This window comes from Nyctereutes procyonoides, unplaced genomic scaffold, assembly GCF_905146905.1.
Source record: "Nyctereutes procyonoides isolate TBG_1078 unplaced genomic scaffold, NYPRO_anot_genome, whole genome shotgun sequence".
Classification (NCBI taxonomy): Eukaryota; Metazoa; Chordata; class Mammalia; order Carnivora; family Canidae; genus Nyctereutes; species Nyctereutes procyonoides.
Genome location: NW_026575042.1, coordinates 33,842,771 through 33,867,077, shown reverse-complemented (window position 1 = coordinate 33,867,077; position 24,307 = coordinate 33,842,771). Strand labels below are relative to the sequence as shown.

The 24,307-nt window shown below is 42.8% G+C and overlaps 1 protein-coding gene across 6 annotated transcripts in view; it reads right to left on the bottom strand.

Annotated features, from left to right (window-relative positions):
* Window positions 1–19,710: 19,710 nt before the first annotated feature.
* Window positions 19,711–24,307, bottom strand: part of IL20RB (interleukin 20 receptor subunit beta) — a 36,874-nt gene continuing 32,277 nt past the window's right edge. For all 6 annotated transcript variants that reach the window (XM_055321069.1, XM_055321071.1, XM_055321074.1 and 3 more), the window contains one exon: window positions 19,711–21,410. In XM_055321069.1, the coding sequence (XP_055177044.1) occupies window positions 21,303–21,410 (108 nt within the window). In that variant the 3' untranslated portion in view covers window positions 19,711–21,302. The remainder of the gene's footprint in view (window positions 21,411–24,307) is intronic.

The window sequence follows — 24,307 nt, the reverse complement described above, 5'->3', positions numbered from 1 at the left end:
TTCATCTTTTGGTGCTGTCTTATGTAATTTTTTCTATCTTTTGATTGACTCATCTTTCATTAGCTATTCTACTTGGGTATTTTTAAGATTTTATTTACTTATTCATGAGAGACACAGAGAGAGGCAGAGACATAGACAGAGAAGTAGGCTTCATTCAGGGAGCCCGATGTGGGTCTCAATTCCAGGACTCCAGGATCATGCCATGGGCTGAAGGCAGGCACTCAACCACTGAGCCACTCAGGTCTACTTGGTTATTGATGCTATTTGTCAGTCTTTTTATTTCCAATAGCATTATTTTTCATAATTACCTGTTGATGTTTAATCATCTCTTGGTCTCATTACAAAGATGCTATTCCCTCCTTACCTCTTCAGTCTGTAACATGATGTTAAACTTAAAAGTAATAGGGAAGGACTATATGGGAAGGAAGGGAAATAGAATGGGGAATATCTCCAAATAAAGATAATAACAAAATCATAATGCCACCCAACATGATATATCCTACATACAATTAAAAACACACTCTTTCCCCAGAAGAGGTAAAGTCCTTGAGTAATGTTTACTTCTCTTTGATATCCCATAACTTAAATTCTATGATGTTAAGTTAAAAATTCTTAAATATTAGGATATAAAGTCAATATATCTCATGTTGCATGATAAAGGAAGAAAACAAAGATATTTGCTTTATACACACACCTATAAACATATTCATAACACAGTAAGGTGGAATGCCTGTGACAGACTCCTCATTTCTGTATCTGGTCATGTGGTATTTATAACCATCTTATTCTGCTACCCATTTCCTTTGCCTGCAATAAGCACCTCAGCTAGTTCTTTACCTGCTGACGTGACTCAAATCCTCATTCTTGAAAGGTCTGGGCCATTAGTGGTCCTGCCTGGATTGGACTGTTGTGGTTTTCCATTGAGCTTAATCACAGCACATTTTAATAGTAGGAGACACCCTAAGGGATCTCCTGTATTATATACACCTTGTTATCTTCACTGTGAAACAGGAGTCCAATATCCCTTGGTAGTCAAGATTAATCATCTCTGCTAGCACACTAACTCCTTTCTTTGCCTGTTGACTCAGAGACACGAAGACTCTAATGTAGCCAAATGGTAGTCTTAACTTCCAGTTAAATGGAATTGTGTCTCTTGGTGGAGGCTTTCCTCCTCTGTAACTAAGACCTCTAGGCCTACAGAGCATAAGGAAGAATAAGAAGCCAAAAATTTTGCTAGCAGGTAACTAGAGGTAATAATGAGTGGTGCCACTCCCATTTCCACCTCTTGATTCTTGGACCCATGAATTTCGGCTTAGGAAAAAGGTACTACTTTATATCAGACACTGATTCAGAGCATAAATTTTCTTGTTAAGACTGATGCCCTAACCCAGCAAAGGTACTGCCATCTGGTTGGTACCATATAATTGAGTGTTCAAAAGATCACTCCATAGTTCCACCAAATCATATGCCTTGGGATGGTGTAGAACATTGTAAGATCAGTGAAGTCTACATAAGCATGGGTTCATTGCAGCACTTCTTATGCTGTGAAGTTCCTTAATCAAAAGCAATTCTGGGGGCCTCAAAGTGATTCAGTCAGTTAATCAAGAGCCAACTCTTGATTTCAGTTCAGATCATGATCATGATCTCAGAGAAGTGAGATGGATCCCTAAGTAAAGCTCTACACTCAGCATGGAGTCTGCTTGAGATTCTCTCTCCCTCTCCCTCTGCTCCTCCCCATGTTCATGATTTATCTCTCTCTCTCTCTCTCTCTCTCTCTCTCTCTTAAATAAATAAATAAATAAATAAATAAATAAATAAATAAATTATTTAAAAGGAGCGGCAGCAGCAGCAACAGCACTGTGTAGAATACTATGACAGTGGATAAGGCATTCTGTAAGTCCATGGGTGGTGGTTTTGGCAGAAGCACTGTATACAGGGAAGGCAAATTCATATCCAGAATAAGTGTCTATTCCAGTAGTTAACCTGCCACCAGGTCACAAGCTAATTACCCCAGGAATAGTGCCATATGGGGGACTCTATGTTGGTCTCTGCTGGAAGACTGAGCACTAGCAGTGGCCACAGCAAGGCTGACCTTGGTGAATGGAGATCCATGTTATTGAGTCTATACATAACCTCTATCCTGGCCACCATGGCCACCTCAAACATGGGTTCATTGAATGATGACAGAGGTGACTGGAGAAAGAGGCTGAATAGAATCCAAAGAATGCATCATCCCATCAACTTGATTATTAAAATATACCTCTTCTAAAGTCATCCTTTAGAAGAGGTGCATTCAATGGGACACAAATATTTGCCCATTCAGAGGAATCTATCCACACATTTCTTCCCCAAATTTTTTGTCACCAATTTTTCATGTTCCTTCCAAGTCCCTAAACAATCCAGCCAAACCACGGGCCACAGCCCATGAATCGGCATATAATAGCATATCTGGTCACTTCTCCTCCCACGTAAAGTCAACCACCAGGCATATTGTTCAAAGTTTTGCCCACTGGGAGGGTTTCTCTACACCACTGTCCATCAGGGATGTCCCAAAGAGGAGCTATTGTGCTACAGTAAAGCTGTCCACTTTTGGATAGTGCCTGTATAATTATAAACCAGGCCCAAGTCTTCTCTTCCTCTGTCAATTGATCATAGGAAACTCCCCATGAGACCAAAGGTGCAGGCTGAAAGGGAGAAGTCAATGTAGCAAAAGTGGGGATCCTGGACATTTGTGCTACTTCCTCACATAACTTAGTTGTTCCTCCAGGGCCTGTTTGGGCCCAATCACATATATATTCCACTTCCCTTTGATGATGGAGTGTTGCTATATCCAACTTTATGGTTTGGTATATCAGATAACACCCAGTTCATGATTGGCAACTTGGTCATGTGGTAATTTTGTTGCCCATAGTTAAGCGTTCAGTCTCTACTAAGGCCCAGTAGCAGGCCGAGAGCTGTTTCTCAAAAAGAATGTAGTTATCTACTGAAGATTCCAGAGCTTTACTCCAAAATCCTAAGGGCCTGTGCTATGATTTACCTACAGGGGTGTGTCAAAGGCTCCAAATATCATCTCTATCTGCCACTGACAGTTTAAACCCCATTAGATTTGCTGAAGCATATGACCTAAGCAGCAGAGCAGTTTGCACGGTAGACTGGACCTGTTGCAGAGCTTTCTCTTCTTTGGGCCCCCCTCATAACTAGCAGCTTTTTAGGCCACTGTAAATGGACTAGGGTAACACACTCATATGATGAATATGTTGCCTCCAAAGTCCAAAGAGGCCCATTAGGTATTATACCACATTTTTGGTTGTAGGACAGGCCAGATGCCACAGTGTATCCTTCCACCTTGGAAAAGATATCTCAATAGTCCCTACACACTGGACCCCTAGAAATTTTACTGAGATAGAAGGCCCTTGAATTTTAATCAGATTTGTTTCCCACCCTCTAATACACATATATTTTACCAATAAGTCTAAAGTAAATGCTACTTACTTCTTGTTCACTAGATTCAATCAGCATAATGTCAACCACAAAATGGACCAACACCGTATCTTACAGAAGAGAAAGGTGATCAAGATCTCTGTAAATTAAATTATAACCCAGGGCTAGAGAGTTGATATACCCCTGAGGTAGGACAGTGAAGGTGTATTGCTGGCTTTCCTAGGCAAAAGCAAACTGCTTTGGTGATCCTGACTAACAGGTATTGAGAAAAAAGCAATGGGAAGATCAAAAGCTAGGTACCAGGGGATGGGTTGTTTTGCTCAAGCAACGAAACCATGTCTGGTATAGTATCTGCAACTGGAGTCACCACTGGTTAAGTTTATGATAATCCATAATCCATTGCCATTCTCCAAGATCCATCTGTCTTCCAAATAGGTGAGTGAAATGGGGATATAGTTGGAATCACCACCCCTGCATCTTTTGTCCTTGATGGTAGCACTAACCTCTGCAATCCCTCCAGGTACTTGGTATTGCTTTTGATTTACTGTTTTCCTAAGTAGGAACAGTTCTACTTGGTCTTTCCCATCCTAATAGTCCTCATTCCACCAATTAGGGAACCAATGTGGGGATTCTACTAGTCGCTAAGTATATCTATTCCAATTATTCATTCTAGAACAGGGAAATAACACAGGATGTGCTGAGGGACCCAATGGGCCCACTATGAGTCAAATCTAAATTAAAACTCCATTAATCACCTGACTTCCATAACACTCTATTCTTTTTTTCTTTTTTTTTTTCTTCATAACACTCTATTCTTGACTGGTAAACCACAGTGACATTTTGGGTCTCCTGGAGTTAATGTCAATTCACAGACAGTGTCCAGTAGTCCCCAACACCTCTGATTATTTCCTTTTCCCTAATGGACAGTTGCCTTCCTAAAAGCTATAAGTCCCTTTGGGGAAGGCTGGGATGAAGATTAATAGTGTAAATTTTTAGTTGTGTACCAGGGTCCTTCCTAAAGGGGATGTAGCGCCCTCTCCATTCAAAGGGATCTGGGTTTATAAGCTGGCTCAAGTTTAGGAACTGATTGAGGAGCTCTGACTCCGTTTTTATGGTTCAGGTTAAACTTGTTCACTTGACTTAGAACTTTTCGTACACAGATCAAGTAAAATTTTAGTAGGCTTCCTACCTACTTTCACTTCTAGGAATACCATGAGCAACTAGCCAATGCCATAGGTCAGTCTGATTGCTGCATTGACTCTGGTGTGTACTACAGTAACTACACTCACCTTGCCTTTGGCAGTTGAGTGCCACCCCTTTACCCCTGCCACCCCAAGATCCAATTGTTCCCACTGTATTTTGGTTTCCCAGTTCAATGACTGCAGCTCCTCGCTATAAGGTCTGATCTACAGAAAAGATCAATCATAGAGCTCTTCAAGTATATAGGGACTCTTCACAAATTTAGTTCTCACAGGAATAGTAAAATGTATGTCTTCTGTACCTCCCAGAGAGGGCAAATCTTAAATGATAAATCCATTCTAATATTCTAATCTCCCTAAGTCTTTGAATCCCTTCTTCTACATTAAACCAAGGCAGGTCAATCATTTCTAATTTGTTCACTGTGAGCCACCTTTTGGTCCATGTTTATGTTAACCAGACAAACTGTTAGAGTCCTTCCAAACTCCTTGAGCTGCAGTATAAATGCAGAATCTGTTTAGTGAATCTATATCAATAATTTCAACATGATCCAAATTAACATCCTCTCCACTATTACCTCACATCCTCAATATCTATTCCTACACATGTTCCCCAGATTTCTGTCCGCACAAATCAGAAAACTCAGTCTTTTGGAATGTAGTACAGCTCCTTAGGGGTCACATCTGATACCTCACCTTTAAGGACTGTTGGGATTTGAGTCTAGAAGCAAAGATAGCAAGTGGATGTGAGGCCTGAGGAAACTCACCATTGTCTTGCATGGTTACTGCCTCAGGGGTGTCCTTATAGCTTCTTCAGCCAATGCAGAGTTAATTCTCTCAGTAGGGAATCACTACCACTCGGGGTAGGAAGTCAGTTTCTACTGTGGGTAAGGAGGCCTCTTCCATGTGCAAAAAAAAAAATTCATCAAAATTAAGGGACTCAAGGCCCTCAGCTTCATCAGGGACTTCCTACACACCTCCAGTTGAACTTACAGAATCCCGTTCTTCCCCAATCTATGCCCTAACTCTAATACCCTGCAAGGCTGGATGTTTAATACACATTATATAATTCAGCCAATTGCAGGGTAAGAGTCTGCATTTGATTTTCAGCAATTTCAACTCTTCACCTATAGTAGATAAGAGTCTCCTTCAGGGCACACATAGACACTTTCAGTTGATTCATGTGGCATTTGAACTGGGAATTCAAATCCCCAAGCTCATCCTTTTTTTGACACTTTGTCCAGAAGCATTAGAAGCAACCAGCCAACTTCATTTGTGATTTTTCAAAAAATGTTAGAAAATATTAAATACACAGTTACCCAAATCCTTGCTTATTGGTGGTTAATTAAGAATATCCAATAATGATATTTTGTACATCTTTATTGCCAAATTATACCATAGATTATCAATGTCCTCTTTACTAGAGGAAATAGAGTCATTAGCATGTTTAAATCTAATTAGAGGGGATCCCTGGGTGGCTCAGCAGTTTAGCGCCTGCCATTGGCTCAGGGCATGATCCTGGAGTCCTGGGATCAAGTCCTCAAGTCCCGCATCAGGCTTCCTGCATGGAGCCTGCTTCTCCCTCTGCCTCGCTCTTTCTCTCTCTCTCTCTCTGTCTCTCTGTCTTTCATGAATAAATAAATAAAATCTTTTTTAAAATAAAATAAAATAAATCTAATTAGATTAGAGAATCAATTCCAGAAACCCCTGAACCAATTCAGAAAATTCATCCCTAAAATTCTGTTCTTCTAGAACCACTCTCAATAACCAAAATCTATATTAGTCTGGGAGTTAGAGATGGATAGATAGATAATAAGGAATTGGCTCATGTGATTATGAAGGCTAAGAAGTCCCAGGATCTGTACTTGGCAAACTAGAGACCCGGGAGAGCAATGATGTAAATTCTAGTCTGAGCCTGAAGGCAGGAGGAAACTGATATTCCAGCTTGAAAACAGTCAAGCAGAGAGAGACTTCTTTCTCCTGCCTTCTTACTCTATTCAGGACTTCAGTAGATTGAATAAGCTCACCAACACTGGAGAGGGAAATCTGCTTTACTCACTCTACCTATTCAAATGTTAATCTCATCCAGAAAAATCCTCACACACACACACACACACACCCAGAATAATGTTTATCCAAATATCTGGGCATTCTCATGTTCCAGTCAAGTTGACACATAAAAGTAACCATTAAAAACTGGAAGAATTAAATTAATTGCCTACATCATGGAATTACAGTCTGAGAATTTCAACAGAAAAGCTTATAAAGAGCCATGAAAGTGTCCATAGGAGAAGGAAATCTCAGCTAGTCCCAGGGAACCCAAATCCAGCTTTCAACTGTTCCAATCAGGTAAGTCCCTTTCTGAGCCCCCTTTCCATTCTATCCTTGAAATCCAATCTCAGATGGGTCCACCATGGCAGCAGGTGAAGGAGGAGGAGGTAAAAGAGAGATGGAAACAGACCACGCGCTTCCCTGAAGTAAGGAAGCCAACCAACCTACTAAAGACAAAAGAAGTTTTCTCTCTCATAAGAGTTTAATGTTTTTATTACTATCTGGGAATAGGCAATTTTAATTACGAATTGAATTAAAGTGACTGAGTTAAAATAACTACAGAGTTTTCTATCACCTAAGAGTGACCTAAAAAGTCATCACTGACAAGGAAAAAACTGCCCCCACCAAGTAATTTTTAAGAGAGAGTGGGAGACCCCACCATGAGTCAGTAGATTTTCAAAGTATCCATTATTTCCATCTCTGTGTTATGAATTTTTCTGTTTGCTCAGTCTGAAATATGCCTCATAACGCATTTCATGTCTTTTGTCATTGTTTTTTTATAGCTCATTCTGCATGGTAGTGTTTTCCACAAACAAGTCCTTCTGTGGTAGATACTTTTGCCTTAGCCCACTCTTCCTAGTTTACACACTTAGGACTAGGTGTTAGAGATTTTCAAGTGTTTGCTCTAAGCCAACAAAATCCCCGATGCTGTACCCCTGTACAGGACCAGTCCAGACAAAAATGTCCCCTTTTCTTCCTGCACCATGGGCAAGCATCACATTTCTGAGTGTTTTCAGTCCTGGGTCACTAAATAGACAAGCCCCAACCCCAGCTTCATGCAATGAGCATGGGTCCGCTCTCCTGCCAAACTTGGGGTACACTCATTTCCATTCCCACATGAGCTTTGAAGTCCCACCTATATATACCCAATTCCTTCTACCCTTGGGCTCTATTTCATCAGCTTACTCTTAACACTATTGACCATAAAGATTGTGTGTGTGTGTGTGTGTGTGTGTGTGTGTGTGTGTGTGTGTGTGATCTATCATTCCTCTGTGTTTGGAGGTTACAGAGAGGGTTTGATGTGCGCCCACTCCATCATCTTGATCAGATGTCTTCCAGTCATGCCTCAGAAACTACTGAGCTAGACGAGCAGGATATATGCCCCAGTCTCAAGTCACCTCAGTTTTGCAATAGAATGAACAAGTCTATTTTCCCTCAGTGATGGGAAGAATTTGCTTGCTTATTACTAGCTTTGTAAGGGAAAACCCTCCCTCTCTTGTCCTGCCTGCCCAGAAGAGTAGACACCACTCCATGAGATGTAAGACAGACTATTCCACATTCTAGAGAGCCACAGTGTCAGGAGCTTCCCCAAGCCCTCCCTCTCACAATAAGAACTTCAGAGGTGACTCAGAGTTTTCAGATAAAATCTCAGGTGCAGATGCTGATATCACATAGTCAGCCTCCCACTGGCTGACTCAGGCTCAGAAGGCTCCAGGCCTCCAATGTGCTGCTCTCACCAGGATCCTACTCTTTCCTGGGACTGCATCATCAGCCCAGCCTGGCTGATCAGCCCAAGCCTTAAAGCTCCAACAACCAGTTAGGGTAAGAAAAACAAGAAGAGGGACCTAAGCACTCCCACTGGGGCTAGTGGAGAGTCTAGACCCAGAGAGGCAACATGGATGGCTCAGGAACTACATTTGTTTAGCATAGAAGCAGCCCCTATAGCCACACCCCTCAGACCTCAACAGCCATACATCACCTTCCCTGAGAGCTGAGCAAGTGGTCAATCAGCAAGAAGTTCAGCTGACTAGAATCACTGCATACCAACTGTACACCAGACACCACTAAAAACTTTACATACATTTTCTCATTTATTCATCTACCCATTCTGATGTAGGAAATAATGTCAGTTCCATTTTTCAGATGAGTAATTGAAGCTCAAAGAGGTTAAGTAATTTGCCGAAGATCACACAGCTGTTAAGTGACAGAGTCATAATTCAAACCCGGGGAGTCTAAAGCCAAAAGAAGCACTATTGGTCCCTCCATTCTCACTGCCTCTGGCAATGGGGTTCTCCAGGCTGTTGAATTGGTTCACCCTACAGCAGTTCCCACAGAGAGGTATCCACCTTTCTGGGAGGGACAAGAAGAGCATGAACCTCAGTCTAGAATGAGGAGTGAAGGAAGGCTATACCATGAAAGAAAATAGCAATCCTCCAACCACACAGATCACAGCAAGAGGACCCTCAAGGATCCCATTTGGACCTACTGTCTGATGGTGTCCCAGGGTTTGCCTGCAATCAAAGCTCCCAGGTGTCTCTTACTGGAGGGTACCCCAACAGTCTCGTAGAGCCCCACCCTGGAGAGGCAGTCCAGATGCCTCCAGCTCTGCCTTGAGGAAGAATATGGGCATTTGTGTCATTTAGGGATTGGAATTAGGCAGATGCCAAGTAACCCCAGTAGTGCACTTCCATGACCCAGCTTCTCCTTATCATTTCCTGGTTGCAGGTCTCGAGCTCCTCTGACCTGCACTGCTGGCATATGCACAGCTCGCACTGTGCCAGGCAGCCTTTGACTGCTGGGGCCTCCAGGCCTTTTGCATTCAGGCCAATCCCAGAAAGGGAGGTGATGTACAGCCTGGCCGTTGAGCCCTGAGAGGTGTGGCTGTATGGGCTGCTTCTATGCCAAGCAAATGTAGTTCCTGAGCCATCCATGTTTCAGAGAGTCAGCCACTCTCTGAAAATCTTTTCTAGGTAGTAGCCTTTACCAGCAACAGTCAGTCCCCACTCGGAATGGCTCCCTGATTGGTTCTAGGTTTCTCCAGAAAGCAAGGCTCCCAAATATCCATCCGTGGAGGGTTCCCAACCAACCGGTGTGGGGCCCCACCCTGACCAAACAGCCCACTGGCCTTCAGCTCCACCTCCCAGGAAATATGCACATTTGAAGGTAGGTGTAGGTGAAGGCCTGGAACTAGGCAGCTGCTAGGTAGGTAGTCCCTGACATCTTTTCCTGTAAGCAGACCTGACTTGACATTGTTCTGTTCCAGAGCCCTGGCTCCCCCACACTGTCCCTACATACACAGTCCCAGTTCACACCCCACACCTTGTTAGCGGGCCTGGGGCTGCCGGGGACAACCCCAGGCCCCATGGGACTCTGGCAGGATGCCACCAACTGAATGGAGAGCCCAAATCCCGAAGATATTTCTGACATTGCATTTAAAGCTGGGGACTGCCAGTCCCTGCTTGGCCCAGCTGCCTCAGGGTGTCCCGGCCTCCTCCCCCAGGCAAGGCTCCCAGGTGTCTCTTGCTGGACGTTACTCTCACCCTCCCACGCAGCCCCACCCTGGCAAGGCAGCCCATACAGCTCCAGCTCTGCCTCTGGGGTAGCATGCACATTTGTGCAGGTGAGAGCTTGGAGCCTTGTACCCCCCATAGCAACTCAGTCAGGGCCTCTCCAGGCACTTGCCCTGCTCCAGGTCTCTGGCTCCCCTGACCTGCACGGCTCATGCATGCCCAGCACACACTCTGTCAGCCTTTCCAGGGCACCTCAGGCCCTCCAGGCCTGTGGCTTCAGGCCGGTCCCAATCCTCCTGCACAGCTTCCTGGGTGAAGGGAGCCCAACCCTCCAAAATTTCTCTGAGGCGGCTACTCTAAAGGGGTGACATCAGTCCCCACTGGCTGCCTGCTAGAGTCCCCGGCTTACCCATCATCGAGGCTCCCAGGTGCCTCTTGGGGAATGGTACCCGGCAGCCGGCCAAGCCTCATCCTGGCCAGGCAGTCCAGATTCCTCCAGCTTCTCTTTCAAGAGAAACATGTGCATTTCTGTAGCTAAGGCTTGGAACCAGGCAGATGTCGGGTAACCCCAGTGGCTCCCCGCGGAACCTAGCCGCTTCTTAGAGCTGCTGAGTTTCCAGCGAGGGCTCCGCAGGCCTGCGCGGCTCCCGCATGCGCAGTACACACCCCATCAACCCACCCAGTGCATCCGGGGCCCTTCAGGCCTGTGGAGCCCAGGCAGGTCCCAAACCACCTGCACAGCCTCCTTCGTGGAGGGATGCCGCCCCCCAATATCTTTCAGAGGCAGCAGCCTTCAACTTGCAACAGTCAGACCCTATTTGGACAGCCTGATGAGGCCCAGGGGTTTGCCCACATTCAAGGCTTCTTCTTGTTGGAGGGCACCCCAAGTGTCCAGCACAGCCCCACCCCAGCAAGACGGTCCAGATGCCTCCGGCTCTGCCTTCAAGGGTATATGCACATTTATGTAGATTAAGGCTTGGAATGAGTACCTGCTCCTGTGATCCAGCCTCTCCCTACAGCTGCCCTGTGCCAGGTGGTTGGCTCCCCTGACCTGCAGGGCCTCACATGCTCATTCCCACCCATCAGCCTTGGGTAGGCTGGGCACTCCAGGCCTGTCCTACATTAGGACAAAAATGCATCTCTAAACAGGAGCTGGCTCAGCTCAGTGTTCTGAAACCTAGCCACCTTCTGAATAAGTGCAGTGTTTTGTTCTCATTTTCTTGTGTTGTTGTTTGTTTGTTTTTTTGTTTGTTTTCTGAATACCAGATTACAACTTCTCCCCCCAACCTGCCCCTGGAGATCCCTCTTCAAATAGTCTGAGGACCGTATATGTGTCCTTTTTGACATTCCCCAAGTGACTCTGGCATACTGGGATCTGCTAACACCAGCCACTCCTGACTTGCTGTCCTTGAAACTTTCCTGCTGTACCCACTCTTTTGGAAGAAGTAGGGTGCCTCTTCCACTCCTTCCAGTTCCCTTAAAAGCTTTGGCCAGTGGAACCCTCAGCCCCTGCATTTGACACAGCCCTTCTGCCAAACTCAATGGCCTCTTCTCTCAACAGTATGGGATGCTGATTGTCACCCACCCCTTGCAGTTCAGCAAGCTCAAACTGACCTCAAGTTCTCTACCCACACCTCCCGACCTCCCTCCATACAGCCCCTCCCTCCTCAGCTTGCTCTGCAGTGATGGGTCCTGTGCCCTCCCACTGCTGCTCCCACTGCCTTCTGGACACGTGTCATCCCAAACCTCAAATATTCCAAAACAACCTTGTTATCCTTGCCCCAAGCATAAGCTACTACCCCTTCCCAGTCTGTCATTCTCCTAGTTTCTTAGCCCTGGACTCAGGAATCATTCCTACTTCCTCTGCCTCCTTCATCAGCTATGCACATTGACTATAAACAGGGTCAACTGCATAATGTTTGGGGCCCCTTGTGCATGAAGCAGAAAAATGTCATTAAAGGCACATAAAAAGCTTTTTCCTTTCTTCTGTGATCTTTTTCTACGCTTGTCATGGAGGTTTTTATTTGTTGTTTAATGTGTTCTAAGTAAAAAAGAAAAAATTAAAAATTTTAATTAGTACAAATTTTACTTCTCATTTTTGCAAAACAAATATCAGAGCATTTGGCTGTTGCACTGTCACCAAAATTACATAATTCCTATTTCCTGCGTTGTCCCCAGAGGGTGCCACAAACTGGCCAGAAGAGGCAAACACAAGCCAAACACAGGAAGTTTGGAAGGCCAGGATCCATTAAACCTTAACTCCTAAGCATCAATTTTATGGGTCTTCTTAATACCTGAGTATAATCAAAAACACTTCAATTGAATTTTGATATTTTTATGTAGCTTTGTCTGACTCGGGGTTACCACTCACACAGTTAATCCACTTATGTTCCCTTGAAACATAAAAATTCCTTCTGACTGAGGTATTCATGTTTACTAGTTTCTGTTTTCTTCAACTACGTGAAGGAGAAGACAGTAATCCAACAAAATACACTTTTTTTTAACCTTCTCGTAGTCTACATGATTTAGATGCACTCTGCTTATCATCTTAGACCAATGACTTCAGATTTACTATACGTCAACTGACCTCAGCCCATGCTCTTATATCTGATGTTCAAGTTGTCTCAACTTTGCCAGTGGGCGCTCCTTTTAGATTGCCTTCTAAGTCCTTTTGATTCCATTAATCTATTTAAACTCTCCTATTTCCTGGTCTTGTTAGTGGTTCAGCTACATCTTGAACTTTCAAAGTACATAATCAAAGTACAAAATCTGCCATTTCTCCCCAAGTGTTTTCTGTAGGAAAAGAGAACTGTAGACCAGAATGTGCATGCCGAGATGCACCATCTGGTGACACATCTCCCTGGCCACTTCAACAAAGAAACAAAAGGTATATATTTTTAGTTTACTATTTTTGTTCTTTTTTTTAAGATTTTTTAAAACTTATTTATTCATAAGAGACACAGAGAGAAAGGCAGAGACATAGGCAGAGGAGAAGCAGGCTGTCTGTGGGGACCCAGTGCAGGACTTGATCCTGGGACCCCAGGATCACAACCTGAGCCAAAGGCAGATACTCAACCACTGAGCCATGCTGGTGCCCCCTATTTTTGTTCTTTTAAAAGCATGAGTTAATAGTGATTTTTCCAGTTCCATTCTAACAATACAGTATTCCTATTCAAATTCTTGATTCTACAATTATGTTTCCTTTTCTTTTATGCTAAACAAAATCTAGATTCCTAACAAAATAGCATAATTGCTTATTTTCTTTGAAAAGAAAATAATTCTAAAATAGCTCTAAAACATAATGCAAACTAGTAGCAATGCAAACTAATAAAGTTCAATTTTTCTAATGCTTACTTTTTGTTTGTTTTTAGGCTGCATTCCACTAAAGATTTACCAAAAAAAAAAAAGAAAGAAAAGAAAAGAAAAAGAAAAGAAAGAAAAAGAAAAAAAAAGTCTTTGCTCTAGAGTCATTTATAATCTCTCACTCTTGTCTTGTCTCACTCTTGTGAATCCTTGTCTGGCATAGAGTTTTGATTCATCTGTTTTCCTTCATTTTCAATCTGAGAGCCCTAGCATCAGGACAGCCAGGAGACCAAACCTCTTAGGAGGTAGAGACTAGGAGACACTAGGAGAAAGAAGGTCTTCTCCTCAAGTTGATGGAGAGAACCCCAACAGTATAGTGGCCAAAATTCTGCATGACGGTTGCATTTCACCATTATCTGTCCATCTACAATGGCTTAACCTATAGGCACAATAATCAGGATTAGTACACATGATTTCTGGCTGAAAGAACCAATTCTGCCTCTTGTTAACTAACCAATCTATATTACTGTCATACATTTGGTTGTTTTTTCCAATCTATATTACTGTCACACATTTGGTTGGTTTTTCTTTTCTTTCTTTTTTGTAAAGTCTTGTTCTAATCTTCTAAGCCTTTTCATTTATCTTGTTCCTTTTATGAACTATAAACTCTCCCTTCTTTTATAATGTTCAACATTCCCTTACCAGCCTAATATACTGTGTTACATGTTGTTCCTCAAGGTTTCAGTGAAGAATCAAAATCAATTAGCAGTATCTTAAGTCCAGATTTAGTCAAAGCTTTTAATTTTCTCACAAGGGGATCAAAAAAAATTTTTTTTATTCATGAGAGACGCAGAGAGAGAGAGAGAGGCAGAGACACAGGCAGAGGGAGAAGCAGGCTCCATGCAGGGAGCCTGATGGGGGGTCTCGATTCCGGGTCTCCAAGATCATGCCCTGGACCGAAGGCAGTGCTAAACCACTGAGCCACCTGGGCTGCCCAGGGATCAAATTCTTTATGATTATCCAAGAACATTACCTCTAAATGCAGTACCTTAAGATTTTACTAGAAATCCCTTTGACTTAGCCGTCAAAATTCAGGTTTGCTTCATATATATTATATTGCCCTTATTTTAATTATTGATCAACAGAGACTAGAACTCCAAATTCTCTGAAGTCTTTGGAAAACACAGTTACCAATTACCTTCATTCTATATAAAACTCAAACTTGCCAAAGCCAAATAAGAAGGTCATAAAATGCAACATAGATATACTTCAATAAAGTTTAAATTAAAAACACATAACCAGGGATGCCTGGGTGGCACAGTTAAGTGGCTGACTCTTGGTTTAGGCTCAGGTAATGATCTCAGAGTTGGGAGATCCAGCCCTGTGCTTGGCTTTGAGCCTAGCATGGAGTCCGCTTAGGACTCTTTCTCCTTCTGCCCCCCCCACCTCTCTCTCTCTCTCTCTCTCTCTCTCTCTCTCTCAAATAAATAAATAAATCTTTTTTAAAAATAAAAATACATTTCCAGATATATCAAATTACATCACAATCTTTTCATGACTGAAAAAATGTTATCAGATTATTTCACCTCTAACCATTCTCAGAAAGTTCAAGTAGAAAATTTTACAAATTCATAAAATTTCCAGATTATTTTCTCATAGAACTTGTTCATAAAAGCTATCAGTGTTTAAAAATCATAGTACACTGCCTCATAGGACACAACTAGCTAATGTTACAGGAGATATCCAAATTCTGCCCCAGAATCAAATATATTATGCCCTAAATTCCTGACTTTGCATTCTGTTGTAGCTGCATTTATGACTTCAAGTAAGTCACAAAACCGCATTCTTTGAATTTAAGGTAAAACTATGCATTATCTGGTTTCAATTTTCAATATTGTTAATACCTTTTTAAAGTCTTAAGTGGTATCTAATTCAGGCACCTGGGCAGCCCAGTCAGTTAAGTGTCTGCCTTCCAATCAGGTCACCATCTCAGCAGCCTGGGATTGAGCCCCACATGGGGCTCCCTCCTCAGTAAGGAGTCTGCTTCTCCTACCCCTGCTCCCTGCTCTTGTTCTTTCTCTCTCTCTCTCTCTCTCTCTCTCTCTCTCTCTCTCTCTCCCCCTTCATTTTTTTAAATTTTTTTTCTCTCCCCCCTTCAAATAAATAAAAATCTTTTTAAAAAATGGTACCTAATTCAAAAACTCTGATTTTTGTAATACATGTTTTTGGAGGATGTGATTTTTCTTAAAATGAGTCATTAGCCAAAGGAAAGAGTGGGCCCCACCTCTGGCATACACTCTGCTGATAACACACATCTCTAGCACCTGCATGTTCAGAACCACACCTCAGGACCAAGCTCCTTCAACTCGTGCCTTGTCTTTGCCAACCCCAGATTAAACTTCTCCTTCAGAGTTTAAAACTTTGTTAGAAAAAAAGAATAAAAGGAAGAGAGAGGGAGGGAGAAAAGGAAGGAAGGAAAGAGGAAGAAATAAGGGAAAAAGATGAAGGAAAGGAAGGAAGGAGACAAATCCTTTTTCCTGACAGTTTTCTCTCCTGAACTGAAATGGAACTGCTTACAGTTACATGTATTTAAATTACAGCATCTGCTGTAATCTGCTGCCATCTGCTAACTTAAAACTCTTCATTTAAAATACAGTAATTCTTCACCCCATTGGCAATCCTCCATAATCTAGGCTTAATCTGAGGAGAGGGAGCTATTCCATTTTGATCTATTCCCAATAGCAAGACTCAAACGTGAAAGGAGAGAATGGAGAGTTAACTTTGTGACATGAGCTTCACCTGTGAAGGTCCTTTAGCCTTGATACTGTCGGTGTGATGACATCAGAAGGCCCAAGTTCTGGGGTATGATTTCCTAAGGCTAGAAACCTAAGATGTCATCTGTAGGCTTAATCTTACACCAAGGCACTTTGGTAGAGATATGCTGGCATCTCCAGGAAATGAGGAGGCATAGGGGCCACTTCATAGACGAGTGGCTTAAAGTACAGGAGCAAAATGTAGAAGTTACTGAGGTTTGTACAGACACTCATTTTTTTTTAACAGCCAGGACTTTTTAAGTAGTTTTTTTTTTTTAAGGTTTTATTTATTTATTTATTCATGAGAGAGAGAGGCAGAGACACAGGCAGAGGGAGAAGCAGGCTCCATGCAGAGAGCCAGGATCACGCCCTGGGCTGAAGGCGGCGCTAAACCGCTGAGTCACCCAGGGATCCCCCTTTTTAAGTAGTTTTTAAAATTTCCCAAAAGGAGTCCAATGGAGGAACCAGAGGCAAGTACCTCCTTCACAGTAAGAGGGTTTGTGCTTTTGCTCCTGGGGCTCTTTGCAGATACCCAAGAACACTCCTCCTCAGTTTTTCCTCCAGGATCCTTAATGGGGTTTTGCAACCCCTCTTGGGCTTGCAGCTTCTCACTGAGGGAGGCAAGAGGGGCTGCATCTTCCTTTTGGGAGCCTCCTGCTCCCACATGTGCATTCTCCCACTTCAGGCAAGAATGGTTTTTTTTTTTTTTTTGGTTTTGGTTTTGGTTTTGGTTTTGGTTTTGGTTTTGGTTTTGGTTTTGGTTTTGTTAGATGCATGAGAACCTGAGGGTCCCTGGAACCCACAAGACAAAACTGTAATTGGGGTCAACTCTTGTATGCCAGTTTCAAATTTCACAGAGTAGGTGCCACCACAGTGGTTTAATATGACTACCCTCTCATGAACTACCCCCTCATATGGCCTGAGGAACACCCTAGAAAGTCAGTCTAGTCCAGGGATAGGCTAGAAATGACAGACAGGAAAAACAAAAATTCAAAAACTCTTTTTTTTTTTTTAATAGATAAGGAAGGACAGCGCAGAGGAAAGCTGGACACAGGAAAGAGTGAGGCAGAGGCCAAGGGCCCAGTAGGGAGGCAGAGCCAGGCAGGCCCAAAGAAGCCCCTAATGATGCTGGAGACAGGGCCCGAGTGCGGATATGGCGGCCACTAAATTCTGAATCCACTAGTAGTAGTGGAGGTTTGTTAGGGGCCAAGCCCATGGAGATTTTGTAGTTGAGTTCTCATTCTAGGAAACTTGTCTGAATTTTCCTTTCTCCATTCAGGAAACTAAGATCGCTTGGCTCCGTGAGAACAGAAGGACCTTTTCCACCACTCAACACAAGGTGGCGCCAGACACCCGCGGACTTAATGAGGTCCCCCTTCCAAAGGGGCTCCAGAAGCTTTGCGAAAAGTTCCCTGAAGGGATCAATCAAGTCCGGCCAGATTCAAAGGAAACTGAGAGCTCTGCATCCGCAGAGAATTAGCCTAAGGATTTAAAAAAGGGGGGGGGGGGCATACAGAAAATATGCATATATATGAGATGTATTATATATACACATACATATATATATATAAGATGGGGAAGGGTAGCACAGAGGCTAGACACGCAAACTGAATCTACAAAACCTCTGTAAAAGGAAAATAAAGGCACATCACTGGGAACCCCTGGCAGGACGGGAGACAGGCAAGGGGTTAGGCAAGTGAGAAAGGACTGGAAGTAGAGGGCAACCAGTAAAGAGTGTGTTGCAAGTCTCCAAGGGTTGCTGCTTGGGCCAAGGACTGGTGGCAGTGGAGAAAGATGCCTTCTGATTGAGGTGTGTACATTCACTCTTCTTCATAGTATTCTTCATTGGTGTGATGAGTCAATAAAGCCCAACAGGACTGTGTAACGAGACTGAGTTGAAATGCATTCTATTCATGTTTTCTGAGAATTCACTGTATTAGCTTTGCTCTTTTTATGTGTTGTTATGGATTCGTGACATTTCAAATGTACTAATGTCAGTCGATATTCTCATTTTGATGCTCTCACACTGTGCCAACTTTCGGTGGTGGGGACCCTTTTAGATTTCAAATACCCTGGTTATTTTAAGCTTTGCTTCTGGCCCAGTAAGGCGTTAGGTGTTATGAGATTGCCTCATACTCTTTTGCCCCAGACCAGACATGGAATCAGACATTGTTCCAAGAAACCCTGGCTCCTTTTGGGAGAAAAATAACATTAGAAACCATAATGTAGGCATTAGGGTGCATTATATGCATTGAGGTAACGTTGCTACTGAGCCATTTAGATGGGGGGAAGCCAGAAAAGAAATATACTTTAAAGTAAATGTTTTACAAAGGCATGACTTCATATTAATATGTTCAATTCAGTTCTAACAACACATGGCTCCTACTCAAATTTTTTAGTCCAATTGGCCTTCCCTTTCACTAATCCTGAAATCTAGGTTCCTATCAAAATAAACATAATTATTTACTTATTCTAACTGACAACTTAAGAGAACAGCTCCGAAACCAAACCCTCCCCCCTCAAAAATACACTATCCATACAAACAGTACAAATACTAAATTGTTTTTGTTTTAGACTGCCAATTTTTTGCCAAATTCATCTCTTCTAGAGCCACCAGTAACCTCCCCACCCTGTGCAGCTATATAAGAATATAACTGACATAGTTGTGGTCCAGTTGTTTATTTAGAGGAGGCTGCAACCTGCCCCCACCCCCATTTTCTGCTCTACCTTTTCATTTTTCATGGGTCTGATACACTCCTAATATACCAGATAATTCATTTACAAATAAGAATTACTACCATTATTTGATTTTGTATTATTTTGTTATTATTATTTTCCCTTTCCCCCGTGGAAATGTAAACCTCATAAAATAGGTGGTTTTGTTCACTGGACTCTGGCATTTGTTCCCTGAGGGCAGGGCTAAGGAAGCTGGGCTTGATTCTGGGGGTGAGGGCACTCTATGGGGTTGAGTGCAAACATGGTTGGTCTTCCTGTTCTGTTGTAGTTACTAACTGGGCTCCTTTTCACTTCTTGAAGTGTCACAGTTTAAAGAGCTAAGTGATGGGGATAAAAGGAGAGAAGGCCCGAGGAGTCAAGATATAAGCACTCCAGCTACAGAGGTAGCCCTCCTACTATGGGGAACAAGCTCAGTGTCTGATGCATGGCTGGACCTCAGTTAAATGCATGTGTGGGAACTGAGAAGACAACAGAATAATCCAGTGAAGTGTTTACAAACAAAAAATGCCAACAGGAATGGATGGGCTCTGGGACAAATTGTGAGAGGGACTCAAACAGAGGGAAACAAAGGGTGATTTCTGGGTTCTAGGCCTGGACAGGTGGCAGAAGGACAGCAGCCCCCGCATGGAGCAGCAAGGAAATGGGACAAGGAGAGTGACGACCAGTATAGTAGCATGGCCTTTATTTTTGCAAACTGAAAATGTTTCCAGTTCAGGCTAAATATAAAATTAACATATACTCTTCATAAAAGAGTCGAACAACACAGAAGCATACAAAATGGTACAAAGGAAAAGATTTTCAGCAATATCATCCTCCTAGAGAGTCCACACCATCTGGCTCCTTGAGGCCCCACTGGGTAGGGAGGGGGGTGAAGACCCAAATCTTGTAGGAGAAACACATGGTTGAAGAAGTTAGATTGTCCCCAGCTCTGGGCTGGCTGGAAGGGGTCCAGGAAGTTGGTGGAGACAAACCAACTCAGAGTCTCCAAGGCTGGGGTCTAAAAAATGGAGGCAAAGGCCTTGCCCATCAATCCCTTCACTTCTCAAGAAATTTCTCTCTCCAACCCTGACTCTTCCTCACCTGGTAGGGAGAGGGGTGGGAAGAGGCTTCCAGAGGTGGATCCTGGATGAACATGCTAGAAGGGACTGAGGACACCCTGAGTGAGCTGTCTTAAAGAGGAGAGGTACCCAAAGGCCTCTAGGAAGATCCAGGGGCACTCTGACCAGGTGAGGCTTTGACTACTGCATTGGTCAGGGTTCTCAGGAATCTGCCTGCCACTCTTTCCCTTCCCCATCCCCTACCTGGGGTCACCCAATAACTCCTGACCAATGGTGGCCTTCAGGAGCCTCATTGGACATATGGTTGATGATGTAACTAAAAACCACTTTTTTGGAAGAAACCAAAAAGCTTACCGAAGGTGACCCCTTTTTATTTTTCATTCTATACTTTAACAATGCTGAGGTAAAAGGAACACAGCAAATACCACGTTTATTATTGACATCCTTCTGCATTCTCCTCTCCTCATACACATACATGTTACCTGCTGCCTTGAGTGTGCACACATTATTTCCCCTTTACAATATCTTATGTATGCACAGCATGTCCCATCTTCCATGAGCCTGTGGCCTCCTTCTAGGTCATGTATTGTAGAGCTGGCTGAGCCATTTGCCTCCGCACAGGCATTTTGGGTCAAAGTGAAGTCAACACTTCATACCCATCCTTCCTTTCCTCATCAAGGTTTACTCTAGGGAAGTGGGGTCTCCAAGCCAACTGGTGGAAAGAGTTTTTATCATTCTTGTTACAATTTATATACTGCTCTGCAGAGAAGTTGAACTAATAACAATATACAGTGCTGCCAGTTTCCCAAAGCTCTGCAAAAGCTGTGTGTGTGTGTGTGTGTGTGTGTGTGTGTGTGTGTGTGGTTTAACAGTTGTATGGTTTAATTCTCCTATTTCATAGATGAGAAAACTGAAGACCAAAGAAACCAAGCCACTTTCTCCAGGGTCATTCAGTCGGTGAATGGCAGAGCAACCTAGTTCTAGAGGTCACATCTCCTGACCCCCCCCAACTCAGCACTCTGTCCACCAAACCACTCTGCCTCTGACAGTTGCTTCTAGACATGGACACAGCAGGCTCTTCTTGTTTTCTTGTCCTTTGTCCATGGAGGAAAACAGATACTGGGTCTTTCCCCTCACAGCTTCTGTGCCGTGCCAACTGGATTCTCAGTTTCAATTGGGCCCTCTCCCAGCCTGCTAGATCCAGGACCTGAAAGGCTCCTCAGAAGACAGCACAGCTGTGGCACAGGCTTCCACCTCTTCCTTTCTGCAGCTGATTAACTTCTGGGGTGAATTGGTTATTTTCTGAAAAAATAATTTTCATTAAAATTCATTAGAGGAATGGTAGTAGCAGTAAAGTAGTAGTCACAATAACAGAGAATGTTGCAGAAATCCCAGCTACTTGATTAATTTTCAAGCATCGGGGGTGGGGGGGGATGATTCTAACCACTGCTTCAGGAGCTTCCAATATTTACTCTAATTATTCTCCAGTTTACTGACCAGCAGATCTCTGGGGGCCGTGCTATATCAGTTGCCCCACAAAAGTCCAGAATTTAATTCTGGCCAAAAGTCTAACCTTTCAGCAGAGAACTCTGAAAATAATGACCTGCAATGAGATGCTCAGTGTATAGCACATGGAAGGGGGCCCAGTCCAGAGGTGACACGCCACAAACAGGAGCCCCTTCCCAACTCATATTCATGTTCTTACCGTCTTTTCCCAACAATGGCAATATGTAACCCTAACTGACTATAAAAATGCAGGTGTCAGCATTTCAGAGGGACTCTCCCCACTGTTACTAGCCTGCCCACTTCCACCAAACTCATTAGGTTCTTATTTTCCATGGCCCTTCCTGTCAATTCTCCAAAGAGGGGCACATGGACACAGCAAATAGGCCCAACGGGTTCTCCACCTCAGTCCTGGGAGATATTAGCTTCATGGAGCCAGGTGCCCTTGTTCCCTGATTGTAAAGAGGCAGCTGTGGTGTTCATGAGCAAGTAACAGGGGAGGACAATGTACATGCAGGGGTCACTAATGGGGAGTTTCAGTGGGGAGCCGACCACCAATTCATTGCTGCTGGTCCAGTCAGGTTCTTAGGATACTAGCTACCTAAATCTGCAGTGTTTATATTTGATTTTTTTTAACTCTAGAGAAATGCTGTCCAGTGGAAACATAATTTGAGCTCTATAGATGATTTAAAATTCTCCAGTAGTACATTTTAAAAAGTAAAAAGAAACAGGTGAAATTAATTTTAATAATGTATTTTATTATTAAAATATTATTTTAGGGGCACCTGGATGGCTCAGTCCATTAAGAATCTGCCTTCAGCTCGGGTCGTGATCCCGGGGTGCTGGGAGCCCCGCATCTGGCTCTCTGCTCAGCAAGGAGCCTGCTTCTCCCTCTCCCTCCCCCTGCTTGTGCACGCTTTCTCTCTCTCTGTCAAATAAATAAATAGAATATTTTTAAAAAGTAAATAAAGTATTATTGTAACTTACAATCTATATAAAAATATTAATGAAGTGAGTTTTTCAAAATCCATTGCGTATTTTATATTTACAGTACATCTCAATTTGAATTAGCTACATTTCAAGTGCTTAATAGTCACATATGGATAGTGGCTACCATATTAGACAGTGCAGTTTTAGAACATGAAAGTAAAATATATAATCTCAGAAGTTCAGAAGGTATAAAACTGCTATCCCATAGGTTAGAATAAACTTTCAAGCAAGATTCAATTGATTTTTTTATTTGAATTACTTTTCAACATTTAAAAATCAGGAGATTTCACATAAACATTTGGATCTCTGGTTTCTCATTTAAAAGGTGGAGATCTTGGGATGCCTAGTGGCTCAGTGGTTGAATGTCTGCATTTGGCTCAGGTCATGGTCCTGGGGTCCTGGGATCAAGTCCCATGTCGGGCTCTCTGCAGGGAGCCTGCTTCTCCTTCTGCCTATGTCTCTGCCTCTCTCTGTGTGTCTCTCATGAATCAATCAATAAATAAAATCTTTTAAAAAAATAAACTTAAAAAAATAAATAAAATAAAAATAAAATGTGGAGATCTGGTGGGGCACCTATATGGCTCAGTCAGTTGGGAATCTGGCTCTTGATTTTGGCTCAGGTCATGATCTTGGAGTTGTGAGACCAGGCCCCATGCCAGGCTCTGCAGTCAGTGGGAAGTCTGCTTGGCATTCTCTCTCTCTCCCTCTGCACCCCCCCACCCCCGCCATGCATATGCACTCTCTTCCACTCTCTCTAAAATAAATAGATAAATCTCTTTAAAAAAAACTTATGAATCTAGGATTTATGAATCAGCTCTGATTTTAGACTCTACACTACCATACGCAATCATGGCCAGATATTGCAGGTGATTCAGGCAATTCATTTAGTTGTAATTATAATAAAACTTTCTTTTTTAAAAAAGAAAAAAAAAACTTGGAGCTCTGGTAGCATTGGCTCACATTCCCTCTCAGCAACAACATGCTAGAGCCAAAAAACAACTGCCTTCTTTAGCTATAACATGTTTGCCATGGTCCCTACCATCTCTCCCTATGGAATTATATTCACTGTGGTGCACACTTTTTCTTTTGGTACCTGTCTGGGTCCCAGATTTATCCCAGATTTATCCTAGCTCACAAACTCTACTTTCTATGAAGTATACAAAGCCAAACTTGGGATGATGCATTGAAGAATGACTAACTTGGGGCCATATTTATGCTTGCTACCTACATTACAGTGGAATGTGACAGCAAAAAGAGAAAGAATAAAATGAGTCACAGAAAAGAAAGGAAGACCCTTTAGCAGCAAATCCTCCATTCCCATAAAGCAATTATGGATAAAAGACAAGGAAAAGAAATAACACTTTAAAATAGGGACTGTACACTGAGCATTCTTGATATAATTTTCTTTGCATATATATTTTTGCTTTAGACTGTTACTTGGTGATATAAATTTGAATGGAAAGAAAATCTTAATGGTGTATTTCTGAGTGCAACCATCACCGACTGTGAAATTATAGATGTATACATGAAATGTTTAATCCAAACAGATAAATTAAACACTTATGAACTCAATAGGGATTTCTGAAGAATTGTCAAGGATTTCTACTTGGTAATTTTCCATGGTTTAATTGGAAAGATGCGTGGGTCTTGCAAGGATGGCTACAAGTTGCTTTTTAATACTTTAGAGGATTATCTATAACTAAGGC